This window comes from Tursiops truncatus, chromosome 10 (assembly GCF_011762595.2).
Source record: "Tursiops truncatus isolate mTurTru1 chromosome 10, mTurTru1.mat.Y, whole genome shotgun sequence".
Classification (NCBI taxonomy): domain Eukaryota; kingdom Metazoa; phylum Chordata; class Mammalia; order Artiodactyla; family Delphinidae; genus Tursiops; species Tursiops truncatus.
The window spans coordinates 54,994,655-55,012,210 of record NC_047043.1 but is presented as its reverse complement, the minus strand read 5'-3'; the positions used below and the strand labels follow the sequence as shown (position 1 = coordinate 55,012,210).

The 17,556-nt window shown below is 46.0% G+C and overlaps 1 protein-coding gene across 2 annotated transcripts in view; it reads right to left on the bottom strand.

The window, feature by feature from the left end:
- Nucleotides 1-17,556, bottom strand: part of ITGA9 (integrin subunit alpha 9) — a 352,532-nt gene that overhangs the window by 18,214 nt on the left and 316,762 nt on the right. For both annotated transcript variants that reach the window (XM_033864555.2, XM_033864554.2), the window contains exon 26: nucleotides 14,288-14,389. In XM_033864555.2, coding sequence (XP_033720446.1) covers nucleotides 14,288-14,389 — 102 coding nt within the window. The remainder of the gene's footprint in view (nucleotides 1-14,287; nucleotides 14,390-17,556) is intronic.

Here is a 17,556-nt window from a genome sequence, read left to right as displayed (position 1 = left end):
CCCTGGAAGGACTTCTTCCTTCCACATTAGGTTTGGGAGATTCCTCCAGGCTGGAGCATGGCATTCTCATTGCTGTGTGAATACACCTCGATTTATTTATCCATTCTACCTGGTTTGGGGCTATTACAAAGAGGGATTTTCAGACATGAGGCGATCCTGAAGGAGGAATATGTGGGGGTGGGACAGAAATGGGCTGTGAAGTCTGTCATCTTAAGCCTACTCTTTTCTATCTGGTTCAGATTAGAGATTTCTGTCTTTAAAGACAGATAGATTCATGTCTTTGAGTTACTGCCCCTAAAAGCTGCGGATCAAATCACCTCTCACATTCAGAATCTCTTGTGGTGTCTTGCACAGGTCAACTATGAAGCACCGTGGCTGAGAGGGGCACCCTTGGGCAACCAAGACAAACTTCTCAGTATCTTCCTCTGTGAAATGGGGAAGTAAGATAGTGTCTCAAAGTTCCTGGTCTCTGGTCGCATAGTGAAAATCTGCTGAACCTTCCTGTTGACAATGAGACAGGCCGTGGGCTCCGTGGGGTCAGCTGTAAAGTCCAGCCCCTTGGATCACCCTGAGAGCCGCACAGGGACGCTGCCTGCCCGCAGTGTCTAAAATGCGTATCCTGGCAAAGCTACCTTGGAGGTCTGGTTTTGTAGAGACAGCAAAGAGTATCCACTACAGTTTAGTCTGGCAAATTCCACAAGAATGCCCTGGCACTTCCCCGGAATGTGTGCTTAATCTTTTATTATTTTTAGTGATGCCGTTCATCATCTTGGATGTGTGCTTTATGCTTTGGCAAAGCTGGTTCCTGCACATCGCGACTCTAATCAACTCATTAAGTGGAAGGATCTGAGCAGCCTGAAGTTCTAAGAAGTCACATCTTAGATAAAAACCCAAAGGAACAGCAGCATGGACCACAGAGAGAGGTAGGAAGCACCGACAATCCAGTCTGGTCGCCACCACTAAATACCAGGATGATCCTGGTGAAGCCCTTATACCTCTTTATTTTAATTCAAAAATTAAAAAAACTTTTTTGAATCAGCCCATGGTATTTTTTGATGTTTTTTTAAAATTGAAGTATAGTTGATTTACCATATTATATTAGTTTCAAGTATAGAGCATGGTGTCAGTATTTTTACAGATTATACTCCATTAAAAGTTATTACAAGATAATGGCTATAACTCCTTGTGCTACACAATAAGTCTTTCTTACTTATCTATTTTATACATAGTAGTTTGTATCTCTTAATTCCATCCCCCCGTATCTCTTTAAATATCTTTTCTCCACCTCCCCAGTTACTGCTCCAGTTCAAGCCTGAGCTTCTGTCACCAGCACTATTTCAGGAGCTTTGGAGGAGCCTTCCTGCTGTTAGAGTTGTCTTCCTAAAGCACAGGCCTCATCACGCACTTCTCAGTTTATACTACAGATGGTTTCCCTTTATACCAAATATACATTTCAGGGTACCACGCTCTTTACAATCCGGTCTCCTTCCTACCTTTCCAGCCCCTGGCAGGACCTGTACTCACATTCTAGCTGGTTAGAGTTATCTCCCTGTGGGACCTGTGGCCTCCTGCCTGTCTGCAGCCTGCTTTTGCCACCTTGGAAGACTCTTCCATTCTTGTCCAGTTGACAAACTGCAATACTGCTTATCTTACAAATGTTCATATCCTTTTTTTTTTTTTTTTTTTTTTGCGGTACGCGGGCCTCTCACTGTTGTGGCCTCTCCCATTGCGGAGCACAGGCTCTGGACGCGCAGGCTCAGCGGCCATGGCTCACGGGCCCAGCCACTCCGCAGCAATGTGGGATCTTCCCAGACCGTGGCACAAACCCGTGTTCCCTGCATTGGCAGGCGGACTCTCAACCACTGCACCACCAGGGAAACCCTGTTCATATCCTTTGATCCATTAATTCTGTACTTGAAAATTTACTCATAGGCAAGAAACATAAAAGTACAGGAAAAGTTTTATATTCAAAGATGTTCACTGCAGAATTATTTATATTGGTACTGAATTAGGAATATCCTTAATGGAAAAGAATACAAAAAAGAATATATATGCATAACGGAATTACTTTGCTGTACACCAGAAACTAAACAAAACATTGTGAATCAACTCTACTTCAATAAAAAAACAGAAATATCCTAAAAGTCTAACAATAGAGCGACAGATGAGTAAATTACAGCAATCGCAAAGTAGAATACCACAGAGCTGTTAAAATGATAATACATCTGGCTGTCAAAGTATGATTTTCAAAAAGTTAAAAACATGACTCTCATACAAATATGCAGCAAATACACATTAAAAATTTATTTAATTCATGACCGAGGGAATCAGGATGGTAAAGCTAGTTCAAAAAAGGACCTGAGAATGCGGGTAGTTACAGAAAAAAAAGAATAGAAGAATGTTGAAATCAGATACAAAACTGATTAATACCTTACACGGCAATAAACTATAACCTTTGGGATTATATTTTCTGCCAGACAGAAGTCATTTTCATCTTTACTGGCAAAAGGCATTTGTAACTTAGTTTTCTATAGGTTAATATGTAATTTCACAGAATATGGGCCCTAGGGAGTTAGGCAGGCCTATTAGAACAGTGTTGTTTTTCTCAAATTTTAAGGTGTGTAAGAATCACATGAGGAACCTCGTTAAAATGCAGATTCTGAATCAGGGAGTCTGGATTGGGGCCTGAGCGTCCACATCGCAGTTACGCTCACTGGTGATGCTGATGCTGCTGGTCCAAGGACCACACTTTGAGTAGAAAGGGGACAGAGAGTGCTCCAGGCGTGAAAGGACACACAAGCATCTTTTGCCTGATTTCCAAGTTTTACATACTTTAGAAAACATGATAATAAAATGGGAAAAATGATAAATGCTATAAAGTTATACGAAAAAATCAATATCAATTTAGCATACAGAAGACTTCAGCTTTGCAGAAAAATGTAGGAAATTTTTTAAGTAAATAGGTGTTTTTAGATACTACGGGTATTGTTTTCTCTTTTCTACTTTTAACTACTTTTTTAAAAAACTGAGCATTTTAAAGCCAAGTTAAAAAAAAATTAAAAGGAGAGACTCTGCTCCAACATCTTCTGTTCCAAGAAGACTGACCTACTCTGCTCTTTTCAGCAGAGTTAATCATTCTCTGAGCTTTTGGAAACAGCAATTTTTCAACTTCTCTTAGCAGAGAAAATCTGCGCTAGCACCCCAATGTATAAAACAGAAAAAACTGGAGATTCTCTGTTTATAAAGAAGGTGGGAAGCTCAAGCCCTGCCTGAACGGTCCCCCTTCCCAAGCCAGTCCCTTCTACCCCAGGCCCAGCAGCCCCAGAACCAACTCAAGGGAACCCACAGCTCCACAAGCTTAGCTTTAAAACCACAGTGGAGCACTTCATCATCATCCCAGTCCTAAGTCCTCTTCACTCTGTAAGGTAATGATGTATCTTCCTGTCTATGGACTCCAGTAAACTGAATTCTTACAGAGCAAGGATTTAAATGCATGTTCTCCCGTCACCTAGACCAAGGTAGTGATTCATCATGTGATTCATGAAGGCACAGATTAATAAATTCCATGTCCTTTTTGCCATACCATTCGATGAAGTATGACTATGATTCAGTCTGCAATGAAGAGAGGATGAGATCTGAAGCTGGAGTTTCTGAGTATGCTTCTCTTTTTTCTACTTCAAAAATATATCTGCAAATGTTATTTCTTTTGGGAGAGTCCTGGTCATCCATCCACACATGCATCCATCTGCCCATCCACCCCATCTGTCCATTTGTTTGTCTATCCATCTGTCTGTTCGTCCGTCCATCCATCCATCCACCCATCCAACAAATGTGTACACAGGACCTACTATGTGCCAGGCACTGTAGGGATTCATTGATGAATAAAATAGGCAGTCTTTGCCCTCATGGAGCTTCCAGCTTGTAGAGAATACTGGCCAGTTAGACACATAAATGCAAAATTATAACTTTAGAAAGTGCCCCAAAGGAGAGGTTCATGGTTAGAAAAGACTCTAAGATAAGCATGGCAGTCAGAAAGAGTTTTCTGAGGGACTGCCTGAGCTAGAGTTAAAGGGTAAGCAGAAGTTAACTAGTTAAAGAGGGAAAGGAACAACATTCCAAAAAGGAATAGCACGTGCAAACCCCCTGTGACAGAAGAGAGCCTGGCAGAGGTGAAGTACTGCCAACAGACAGTGAGCATGGAGCAAACGAAATGAACAAGAAGTCACCGGAAAATGTTCAAGATGAAGCTGGAGAGATGGGAAGGCCTGGAGGCTGTGTTAAGAATTATATGCTTTATATCAAAGAAGCTTGTGGCTTCCATCTGAAAACTGGCCCCATCTAGCTTTTTGATGGCTGCACTAAATCAAATCAAACCTGTAGTTATTTTGATCTTAATGTCTAATTCCCAAATAATTTAGTTTAATAGGTTACTTTCTTTTCATAAAACACTGAAATTCAAGCTTCTGACTCTCCTTCTCCATTCAGGTAGAGAGGAAATCGCTCCAAAAAGCAATGTAGAACCTCTTTTGTCTTCCTGAGGCATGGCTTTGAAAATTACTTATAAATAATCCCTGAGAATCATCAGATTCATTCATAAAATTACCTGAGAAAACTGTTGATAAGCATAGGAGGAATAAGGGATGCTTTAATTATGCCATTAAAAATACTGTGGGGGCTTCCCTGGTGGCACAGTGGTTGAGAGTCCGCCTGCCAATGCAGGGGACACAGGTTTGTGCCCTGGTCCGGGAAGATCCCACATGCTGCGGAGCGGCTCGGCCCGTGAGCCATGGCCGTTGGGCCTGCGCGTCTGGAGCCTGTGCTCCGCAACGGGAGAGGCCACAGCAGTGAGAGGCCCGCGTACCGCAAAAAACAAAAACAAAAACAAAAACAAAACTGTGGAATTAAACCTAAAAAAAAAAAAGAATTATACGCTTTATCTTAAGAGGCATGGGAGGTCAATGGAAGGTTCTAACTAGAGAGTGACATGGTTTGCATTTTGCAAAGAGCACTCTGGCTGCAAAACGCCTAGATTAGAAGGGAGAACTTTACATGGGGGTTCAAAGAACAGGTCCGTTAAGAGGGCTGCAGGGGAAGTGGTTTCCCTAGCAGAGATATACACTCCCAGTATGAAAGGAGAAAAAAGACTGAGGCTGAGGGGGAGTCTGCACGTTTCAGAGGGTGGTAGGAGGCTGAGAGATGGGGCGGCAGAAGTTCTGACCAACGAAGGGATAGATGATCACACAGCAGCAGACTGAAGCTGGAGGGCTCGTGTGTCGGATGTTAACTAATAAAACATAAGAGAATTGAGGAGCACGAGGATTTGCCTCAATAGAGTCCTTGAGGAGGACAGACATCCGGCAGGGGCGATGGCAGACCCACACGCTGGGCATTCTGCCTGCTACTGTAAACCTGAACGCACCTGAGGCTGGCAAGCTGGCATCAGGGAACCACCAGGAGCCAACTTCCAGTCTGAGGCAGCTGGTAAGCCTGAACCACAGCACTTGATTCACTTGTATGTTTCTGGAAACTTTTATGTTCTGACCACTGTAAATATGCCCAGTGTCATAGCTGGAAATGCTCAGGTCTCCAAAAGGCCTGAGAACATGACCACAATGGGGTACAGCTGGCCCAGGCCTGGCTGGATGGAGGGCTTCCACGGCTGAGGGGACAGCTCAGCATCAGCAGCACTCGAATGGAGGTTCAACCCCAGGCCCCACTGCCTGAAGGTCAATTACAAGGGCAAGATGCTTTCCACAATTGACATCACACACAGGTCTCACAGACGGAAGGAATTTATATAAAATAAAAAGTGGGAAAAGAAGAACATCTGGGACAATGAAATGTCATTTTCATCTGCTTCTAATTACATCTAGCAGCCAGTGGAGAAGGGGGCAGGGATAAAGGGTTGTGGGAGCTGGAGGAAATGTTCTCAGCAGAACCATGTCTTAAATCACTCTCAGAACAGCGCCTTCAGAAAGCATCCCTGCTCCAGGGAGACTGAAGACTTATGGAGATGACATCAATGAACAGAAAATAAATTGCATTTGGCAAGACGGACATTGTAAGTCTGTGCTGTGATAAACAAAGATGTCAAACTTGCCCCTGCCTGCTAGGTGCTGGGTTTCAGGAATTCCTTGGTCTGTTAGAATTTGCAGAGGAATGAGCTGGGCCAGTGCTAATTCCTTTATTGTTAAGAACGGGTCACATTTGTTGAGAACTTATCGTGTGCCAAACATGGTGCTAAGAGGTTTTATATCTATTACTCCTGAGAAACCTCATGACTGCTCTTTAAAGGGAGGAGGGGAACACAGCTCCTTTACCGCAGGCTACGGAGGGCCCTGGATGAGTGCTAATTCTCTTGATGAGTAGCTGTGCATCTGGTTAGGAACCAGGCCACAACAGGAAAGAGCTCCAGAATCAACAGACCACTAAGTCAGAGCAAGATGTGCTTCTGAGGTCACTGGAGCCAAGGGTCGCTCCAAAGACGAAGGGCCAGCTGTCACCACCCATGGCTGCATTCCTACCATCTGTCAGAGTTGTGCTCCTGCTGTGCGAGGGCGGGGCAACAGGCCAGCAGGGGCCCAAGGAGCGGAGGATGAAGGGAGACTCGGGCTTGCAAACAGGCAGCCCTGCACCAGACCCGGCCCTTCCACTGACAAGCTGTGGCATCTCAGGCTGGTAGGTCCCTTCACCTGGGGGTCTCAAGTTTCCTCATCAGAAAATGGGAGTAATAATATCTCATTCACAGGGGTGATGTGAGAGTGATAGGCGATAATCACATCAAATGCCCAGCACATCACAAGAACTGAGCATATACGAATGAAAACAATAAAATCGTTAAGCAATGGGACGCAGAAGGGCACATCGAGCCAAGCCCCCAGTGTCTGCGTGGAGACCACTGCCATCTGTACCCTATACTACTGGTCGTCCGCCCACATCCCTCGGGTCCCTCGATCAGTTCCCTATGTCCAACCCCAGCTTTACATGCATTCACTTCTAAGTGGACGGCACGTCAGAGGCCACCTGCCCCAAGGGCATGTGGGGAGAGGAGGACCCTGGGGCTCATTACCTCCTGGGCAGCCCCTGGCCAGTGACTGACACGTACAGGAGTGAGAAAGCCCAGCTCCCTCGCTTCAAGGCAGGATGATCTCTGAGGTGGTATTTGTGCTCCAGGGCTCCGCTAAGGCTGGGGCCCCTGGAATCTCATCCTTGGTCCGCTTGTTCTCTTTCCCTATCCTGTCTCCTCACTTCTTTTCCCGTCTCTCTGGGAGCATTTCCTTACTAAAATCTTTGCACCCACATCCTCATCTGAGGGTCTGCTTCTTGAGAATCTATTTTAAGACACCATCTGACTCCATCTGGAGCCCAACCTTCCCCTGTCCACTTAGAAAATGCTTTCAATACTTGTTCAGGGGTCACTCTGTCCATGCAGCCAGCCTCTCCTAACCTCTTCAGCTCAGGCTTTCCCAGCACAAAACCACACTACTGTGTGTGTGTGTGTGTGTGTGTGTGTGTGTGTGTGTGTGTGCTTGAGCACGTGTGTCTGCACACGTGTGCAAGTGCAGTGTTCACCCCTTGAGGCTATAATTTTTTTCTTGTTCATGTTTACTGGGGGGTCCAGTTCATGTCTAGTGAAAGAATTTGAGGGGCTGGACAGCAGCCTTGTCCTAAAATACAACCTTCCATAGCAGTGGTTTCCTTGGCTCCACAGAGCCTAGGGGTTTGGTGAGGGGATGCAGAGGCCCCCAAGGGAAAATGGAAATACAAGTTGGGGGAGTTCCAGGCATCCCACCTCTGACTCAACCAAAGCACATTTCAATTTAGAAAGGGGTTGTGTTGTTTAAAAAAATGATAATGATTATCATGATGACAGCTGGAAATCATTGGTTTAGAGTAAACTGATCATGATTCTTGAGGTTTTGAGGGAGGGAAAAGCTATTCTTTATTTGCTTCTTCCCATCCTTGGCCATCTCTTCATGCAATGGGAGCCACTACTAACTGACTGCTCATGCGTAGGCACCAGGCAAGGGGCTTTGCACCAAGATGTGATCTGATCCCTCCCAACCCTTGAGGACAGATACTCCCCACATGTGACTGGCACAAACTGCTAGACCTCTACTGATATAAAGTACCTGTCTACTTCTATCTCCTCGGCCACCATCATCTCTAGCCAAGTGACAGTCACAACCTTCTTGCAGGCCCCTACAATCCACTGTCCACACAGTAGCCTATGATTGTTAAAAAATATATATTGAATCATGTCATTCCCCACTCAAAACAGAAGCTTGCAATGGCTTCCTTTGTAACTGCTCCCTGGTGTTATATGGTATGACCCTGCCTATGTCTCTCATCATGGATGTCTTCACGTGTCTCCCATCATGGACGTCTTCACGTGTCTCCCATCATGGATGGCTTCACCACTCACCAGGTTGCTGCCACACTGGTGTTTCAGCCTTGAACACGCTAAGCTATTTGGCTCTTCATATGGCTCTCCCTCCTCACTGAGACACTCTTCCCTGCGCTTGGCAAGCTAATTCCTCCTCTCTCTCTAGATCTCAGCTTCCTTGGAGAAACATTCCTTTAGATTCCCCTCAATCTAGAGCAGGTTACTCCCATGGAACTCACCTTGATTTGAAATAAAACCCTTGTTTGCTTCCTTGTTTACTCTCTGTCACCCTCTCAGTCAGCTCTGGGAGGGCAGGGGCCATGGCTACTTTGCTCCCCATTGCACACACAGTGTCTCTATGTTGCCTGGCCCGTAGCAAGCCCCCAATAAGTATTCATTGAATGAAACTGTGAATAGTGACAATCAGCAAACCACACTGGGATTTTTCTCAGTTCCTTATGGTTAGAGCTTAATTCTCACATTGGGGGTAGTGGGTGAGGGGAGAGGACCGCCTACCATCTTTTGATGATGACAGGGAATGGGGGGGGTGATGACTTTCCAATGACCCTCTTCTTCATCGTACCTCTCAGTGTAAGAAGGGGGAAAACTCTCTTGCCGGGTATAATGTAATTTTTCACATAAATGGTAAAGTACAAGTCACAGTCTATTCGGCGACAGAAAATGGTAAAGTTTGCTTCAAGATGCATTAAACAACAAAAGAACTATAGGTGGCACCTTTCGAAGTAATCTCATTTACTACCTTAGATGATGCCCTCTAGATTGGGGGGCAGTGACAGGGAGCAAAACGGAGGGGAAACCTCCAGGAAGTAGAAAGCAGGTTTCCCATGTTACAGATGAGGAAACGGAGGCTCACAGAGCTTACCTGATACCCAAGATCACACCACTGGGATGTGAAGGAGATGGGATATGAAGCCAGGCTTTTCTAATTCCAAAGGGGGAAATACAGTGCTCCCTGTTCACAGAGGACAAGGCCAGACTAAAAGTACTGACTTCCCAGAAGGGCCAAGACCGGGAACTGAACTTGAACGGCTTCAGAGAAAATGAAGCTGGAACGTGCTGTCTTGATCAATTCGTGCGTGAGGGGGAGGTTTATTCAGAAGTGAAAGCGTGGCTGCAGGCTGGAGGCTTTGTTCTGGAGTCTGACTGAGACTGAGCAGGGAAAGCCCCCACTGGGGTGAGGAGAGCCAGGTCCAGTCTGAAGGGGCTGGCTGGGCTCCAAGGGTACCTGGGCAGTTTTAACAGACAGACTTTAAAACAAGTCAGTCCTTTCCAGAGTGGACACTTGCACTTGTCGGGGCCCTTTCATCCAAGGCCCAGTGCCCTCCCGTGTGACTGAGTGGCTGCAGGGCAGGGAAAGGAGCACCAGGCTGGGGAGTTAAGAGCTCCAGACACTATTCTTGGCTCAGTGATGTGAGATCCAGGGCAAGTCATCTATTCTCCCTGAGCATCAGAGGCCCTTTGTTCACTAGAGGAAGAGGCTTTGTGCTTCTAATCCAGGCAGGGCACAGCAGAATCTCAGGGGACTTGTTAAAGTTATGACCCCTGCATCTCCCCACCTGCAGGGTAAGGGATGGCAAAGGAGGACTGTGGGAGGGAGGTGACCTGGACATATGATTCCCGGGGCAGAAGGTGAAGGCCCCAGACACTTGTCCTGTCAGCAAATGTCAGCAAGGAAGTAGCTCATTCCAGCATATTCATTCTTAAAACAAAACAAAGCCCAAAGCACAAACACTGCTAAACCACCTATGGACAAAGACTTTCATGTTCTCTCATTAATGGAGCTGACAAAGTGGTCTAAATGACTGAACAAAGACTGGCTCAGATGGGAGCTCTAAGATGCACCAGGGGTTGGTTGGCCCCATGCTGTCTTCGGTATTAGAAAAGCACATGGGAGGGGGGTATTTGTCACTTTTTAGCATCCTTCCAGTGCTGGGGAGTCTTCCTCTAGGTGAGTCTTGGGGTGAGGGTGAGGCTCTACTATAATAGCCCAAAATGCCAGCCACCTGCTCTTTCTGGGGTGCCTGGTACCCCATGGACAGGGGTCTAACCTCAGCCAGTGAGAGGTTCCTGCCTGACTCCAGAGCAAGAGGCTGAGAGAAGCCAGGGAAAGCGTCCAGAGTACCACGCCAGGCTCTTCCTGGGGCCTGACCCAGCCTGTGGTCCTGGCGCCACAGATTTGTCATATCCCCAGCCTTCCTGGCAATTCTGAGAGCTACCCAATATCCTTCTAATCCATTCTGATTCCGCTAAAATGAGACGGAGTCAGTCTCTCCTGCTGGTACCTAGAATCTCAGCCTGGTGCCCACTCCACATGGCAATGACTTACTTATCCATCTGTGGATTTCCATGTTCATAATGTATTCCACTATTTCAAACTATCAAGAAAATAGATTTGCTCTGTAACTCATACAAGCTTCTCACGCAGTCTGAGAAGGGAGTGTGGGGTGGTGGCTCTCAGGAGCAGAGCTGGTGTGCTGGAGATTCTTAGTTTGCCCCTGGGGAGTTTCTAGCCTCAGCTGTTGGCAGCACTGGCAGAAAAGCCGGAAGGGTTGGGTTGGACAGGATGGGAGTTCAGAGTGTTCTCAGCACAATCAGCGCTGAATGCGGTGACTCAGATCTCATCCACAGTTCTCAGGTTTGGGTCTGTACAAAGCCAGGTAAGCTGGTGTGGTTGGCCTTGGACACGTGCTAATACCCCACCTGGGAAGGGCACCTCAAATCTATTATTAGTAAACAAGGAAAATGCCTCAAATATCTAGTACATATTTCTAGGTATTCAACCGTACGCCCTGTAAAGCACTCCCCGTACCATGGCATAAAAATAAAAGACACAAAGAGTCCCAAGAAAATTATTTGATTTGCCTGTCAGTTGAATTATCACCATGTGCATTTTATGTGGTTAAAAACTAGATTGTTTTCCTCTTCTCACCCACACCCTGCTCGTTACCAGCAGCAAGTACACTTCCTGTTCATTCCAAGGCCATACAAATGTGGCGTCTGATCTAAACTCCTGCGATATTTTGCCTGATTTAAATTTGGTGGCTAGCCTCTATGGAAATTTCCCTTCCGATGAACAACTAACAGAGCACCAGGCATTCAGAAGAAACATGTAGGGTGGAACGTGTTTGTTCTAAAAAGGCAAACCTTCCTACTCAGAAAATATATATTTTTTTCTGCCAGGAAAGTTGAGAACAGATTGTAGTACTTCATCTTGGCTCACGGATTGAAAGGCAAAGTTATGGAAAGGAGGGAGGTGGGGGCATTGTGGGATTCCGACGGGTACCCATTTTTCTTAGAGTACCGGAAAAAAACTACTTGAAAATGAGAGCTTCTTCCAAAGAACTCTTGATAATGATAATATTACCATAGTGCTCAAAATGGAACAGTAACTAATGGAAGTGGTTTTTGGGGGGCGTACAGATGACTCAGAATCCAACGATGGGGTGTTAGGCAATGTTTTCCTGGATCCCACAGCTCCGTGTTCTAATCAAAGGCAATGCACCCATGATATTTTTTTCATTTACCCAAGGGATTCCACCTGTAGGAAACCTGTTAGTTACTTCCGTTAACTCTTAATTGGGAACACAGTGGTCTACCAGAACATTCCAAACCTCTCATGTTGGGCATGTATCTCATCCTATGAAACTTTTTAACCAGAGCTGTGACAATGAGCAGTGAATCTCCATTCTTCTTCAATCCCCAGGTAAGTCTGAATTAGCAGTTAAATGGCCAAAAGGCAAGGAGGAAAAGGCAAAGGCCATCTCCAAATATTTGATCTTCCATAAACACTGACCCTAGGAGTGAAGGACTCCAGCGCCATTCCATTTCATCCCATTCAGTTTCTGTTATTAAAATGACTACGTGGAGAATTTCCTGATGTGAGTAGAGGAGTTAAGGTCTGCATCTGACAGTCCTTCCCTGCATCAGGCATGCAATACCCACGGCCTGGGGCAGCTTTAACATCCTCACAGATTCTTATTCATTCTGTACCAGCTGTTGCTTTTGTTTCTTGCTCAGGACTGAGAGTTCATGGAGGTCCTGGGCATTTCTTTAAATTTTTTTTTTTTTTTTTTTTTTTTTTGGGTACGCGGGCCTCTCACTGTTGTGGCCTCTCCCATTGCGGAGCACAGGCTCCGGATGCGCCGGCTCTGTGGCCATAGCTCACGGGCCTAGCCGCTCCGCGGCATGTGGGATCTTTCTGGACCGGGGCATGAACCCGTGTCCCCTGCATCGACAGGCAGACTCTCAAGCACTGTGCCACCAGGGAAGCCCCATTTCTTTATTTTTTAAAAGTTTTAATTTTATTTATTTTTGGCTGCGTTGCATCTCCGTTGCTGTGCACGGGCTTTCTCTAGTTGCAGAGAGCAGGGGCTACTCTTCGTTGTGTTGCACGGGCTTCTCCTTGCGGTGGCTGCTCCTGCTACGGAGCACGGGCTCTAGGCACATCGGCTTCAGTAGTTGTGGCTCGCAGGCTCCAGAGCACAGGCTCAGTAGTTGTGGTGCACGGGCTTAGTTGCTCCGCGGCATGTGGGATCTTCCTGGGCCAGGGATAGAACCCGTGTCCCCACTGGCAGGCAGATTATTATTCACTGCACCACCAGGGAAGTCCCCGGGCATTTATTTTCTACATGAACCCTTCCTAACCAGGGTCTTATAAGAGTGGGCTTTGCTCTGATCCTCATCCTCACATTTAGATATGTGGTGTCTCCATTGTTATTGGAAAATAAGTTAACCATTTTTTCTTTGTAAGTAATTAATCTCTGTGAATTTTTCACTTTTGTAAATTTGTCACAGCAATATTCACTCTTCCAAGAGAGGGTAAAGTCTCCCTTGAGAGAAGTAAGTTCCAGGAAAGGAGATGCAAAAAGCTAGCATCATTGCATAACTCATTGGCCAAACCAGTTCAGAGGCTGCTGTCTCCCCATGTGCCTAGGACCTCAGTGTGGGTGTCAGAGAATAAGCCTCCCCCCTGCCTCCTGCCCCTGAAAAATAATAAAAGGCAGCCAATTTCCAAGAGTACCCCTTTCCCTCCAGCTTCTCCCACACCCCACATCCGAGCTCCCGGTTGCCACATATTCCATCTTGAGGCTGCTTACCGACTGCACTTTATAGAACAGGGGTTCCCAACCCCCGGGCCACAGACCAGTACCGGCCTGTTAGGAACTGGGCCGCACAGCAGGAGGTGAGTGGCAGGCGAGAGACAGCAAAGCTTCATCTGTGGTTCCCCACTGCTGGCATTACCACCTGAACCATCCCCTCACACCCCATGGAAAAACTGTCTTCCACAAAACCAGTCCCTGGTGCCAGAAAGGTTGTGGACCGTTGTGATAGAGGATACGGGGTTAGGTAGGGAGTGAAAGAGGAGTTTCTAGGACTTGGCAACTAGGATGTGACCCCTTCAGGTTGCTCAAACAACTTGGTTTAGAAACACCCAGCGTTTATCCATGGACCAATGTGACTGGGAAGGCAGATGAGGTTTCAGGGAAAGGTCTGAGAAAAATAAAAATAGTCTTGGCTCCAGAATGGAAATGCAAGCCCTGTCAAGGGTACTTCCAGAAGATTTTTCCTTTGGCTGGTCATAGCCGGGAGCTTTCACATAACAACAGCATCCCAGAGAACATGGCTATCACAACAAGAGCAGACCGCAGAAGTTCTCCAACAGCATCCCAGAGAACATGGCTATCACAACAAGAGCAGACCGCAGAAGTTCTCCATGGGGGCCTGGAAGCCAAGGCAGGCAAGGTCTTGGGTCTACCACAAAGCTGACATCTTGGCTTAGAGACCGCCTTTACCCTCAAATGCCAGCACCAAGTCTCCCAAGTCACCCAGATTCCCTCACCCTTGGAGGAGAGCTGTGTGTGTGTGGGGTGACCAACTCACCGTCATCTCCTCTGAGTTCCCACTGGCTACCTCCACCACCCTCAGGGCAGGGTCCACCTTCACCTTGGCGCGGGTCATGAACTGGATGACAGATGAACTGTCCTGAGGAAGAAACAACACAACTCACTGTAAGACTTTTCAATCACAATGGCTGGGCCCCGAGGTCCCAGACAGAACTGAAATTCAAAGATTCCATGTGAACCAGACAAAAATTTCTATCACTGAATGAGACAAGAGATTTCCAGTCTCTCTCTTGAGGATTCTTTCATATCATAGTGGACGCTGAAAAGCTCTGGAGTTTTGCTGAGTCATCAACACATGCAGGCTTGTGTGCTGTGGTTTCCAAGTGGCAGGAGCCAGATATTTGGATCTTGGTATTGACATATTCCCAAAGAGCAGAGAATAAATAAAGCTGTTAATTGTGTACAACAAATCAAGGCCTGGCGTTCCATAGAAGGTGTCTGATTTACATTTCTCAAGCATCTTCCTGCCTTGACCACAACCCTCAAACTCTCCACATGAGTTCCTTTTAACTCTTTCTTTGCTCTTAAATGAAGCTGGTTTGGGGGGTCAAAGCCATTTAAGCTTGGAAGAGGGTACCTGATGGAGAGATGAGAGGCGGGAAGCATCTAGCTTATACAGTAAGTCCCCCCACGTGTGAACGAGTTCCGTACCGAGAGTGCGTTCGTAAGTCTAACAAAGTTAGCCTAGGTACCCAACTAACACAATCGGCTATATAAATAGTACAGTACTGTAATAGGTTTATAATACTTTTCACAAAAATATTACATGAAAAACAAACACAAAAAATAAACATTTTAATCTTACAGTCCAGTATCTTGAAAAGCACAGTAGTACAGTACAACAGCTGGCATACAGGGGCTGGCGTTGAGTGAACAGGCAAGAAGAGTTACTGACTGGAGGAGGGAGAGGAGGTGGGAGATGGTAGAGCTGAAGGATCGTCAGTAATAGGAGACGGAGGGCAAGCTGCAATTTCACTCACGCCTGATGCTGATGGAACGCACGTTCACGTCTTTGAAAGTTCACAACTTGAGGAGGGTTTGTATGTAGGGAACTTACTGTAATTAGGTGATGGCCCGATGAGAAAGGGGATGGGGGGAGGGAGGGTGGCCCAGGAAAGACTCAGGAAGAGCCCACCAGCCATTGCAGGCAGAAGCCTTGGTGTGGGCTCAAAGCCACCAATCCAGATAATGAGAGAATGGCTCCAAGGCAGTGATGGAAGAGTTTGGAAGAAGACAGGGGCTGGCAAACTTGTCACTCAAAAAAAACTGCTTCAGTGAGCTCATATTAAGCAGTAAATAATTTTGTATGCAGCAATCTTTTACCAGTTTAACAGTTCTGTAGATTTGTGGTTTCATGGGTCAGGATATACTGTCTTTTCAATCTTAGATCATCATCATCATCATCATCATCATCATCATCTCGGACATTGCTAATGACAATAATAATGATGATGATGATGACGATGATAACTGTCAAAGTTAAAGGCCGAGCAGATGAGGAGCCTGGCACAGAACAGGTGCCTTGTGGTTGTAAAAAACAAGTACTTTGGAAGAAACTGGAATCCTCTGATGATTAAAAAAAATCAGATCCTACATTTCAAATGAAAACTTGTTAAAGTCAAAACAATAAAACCTCAAATTCCCTTGTCTGTGGCCAGACCTTCAGGTCAAAGGAAAACTAACAGAAGTGGTGGCCCAGGGAACCACAAGGCTGGTTCTGCTCCACATCCTTAGGGAGGCGTGGCTGGCCTCGGGGGCCCGACAGAGGCTTTCCTCTGCACCTGGGATTTCTGCTGGTTTCTGCTGAAAGGGAACCAGTAGGGAGATCGGTTCTCCAACATCCGCATACGACACCCCATGGCTTCCTGCTGTCTTGGGATGCAGACTAGGCTGGATGGCCCACGGGGACAGCAGTCACTGGGACATGTTCCTTGGCAAAGGGTCACCATTGATCACTGAGAGAGAAAGAGAAAGCTGCACAAGACCAGGCCAGAGCTGGGGACAAGGAAGGCTTGAGGCTTTGTGGTTAAATTTGTACTAATGACTAATTTATAAGTGCAAGCAGCAGCCAACTGGGTTGAGGCTGAAAGAGAAATCAGAGAGGCTTCCTGCCATCAGTGCCGTATCAGGGTTCTGTCAACAGTGCCAAGTGTGGCATAGGGAATAAAACTGTCACCAGGGCCGTTTATCAAGAAGGTGAACAGGATGGGTAAGCATACAGAATCATAATCCCTCAACCTGTCCTGGGGACCCAGGACAGTAAGGCACTTCCTGTGATATGACATTCTGGAATCATAGGGTGACCAGGGGTGCTCTAGTTCATGCCTGGTCCTCTCCCAACACTATCCTTTTTAAAGGGAGAGGTACAACAGGGAAGCAGTGCTGTGTGCACCCAACTTGCCCCAAACCAGTTTCCCTCCAAAGAATCCAGGGAAAGCAGAACTGTTCACAGCTCTCCACCAGCCGGAGTCGGAGAGTGGGTAAAACATCCTGTATCCCCCTGTGCCTGTGACTTATCAGGCCAACATGTTACTGCCATGCCTAATTTAAAAAATAACACTGGAATGACTTTTCTAAGGATATTCATTTATACACTGACAGTTTTATACAGACTAACACATTTAGTTTTTCCAAAGGAAAATAAAGAGAATCTCTGTGGCTAACATGCCTATTTTGTTTTAGCTTCACATGTGATTATTTTAGAAGCATCTTGTTGGATGTGGCCTTTCATACTCAGCAGCGTTTATGTTAAAATAAATCATAGTGAATGTGTATGATTTTCTTAAGGGCCACCAATTCATGGACTGAGGTATTTTTTATGAGCCACTTTTATAAACTTATAATAGCAAAGTGATCTGAGATTCGCTGCTCAGTGCTCTGTAATGGTCTATGTGGGAGGGGAATCTAAAAAGGAGTGGATATATGTGTATGTATAGCTGGTTCACTTTGCTGTGCACGTGAAGCTAGCACAACATTGTAAATCAACTATACTTAAATAAAAGTAAAAAAAAAAAAAACCCTAAAAAAAAAAGTTATCTGAGATTCAAAAGTTGGAATTCTGAAAAACAAGGTGCCATCTAAACAAGGGGTTGGCAAACTATGACTCACGGGTCAAATCTGGCCCTTTGCTGGGTTTTGTAAATAAAGTTTTATTGGAACACAGCCACACCCATTCATTTGAGTATGGTCTGTGGCTGCTTTCACAATACAATGGCAGAGTTGAGCAGTGGCAAGACACTGTATAGC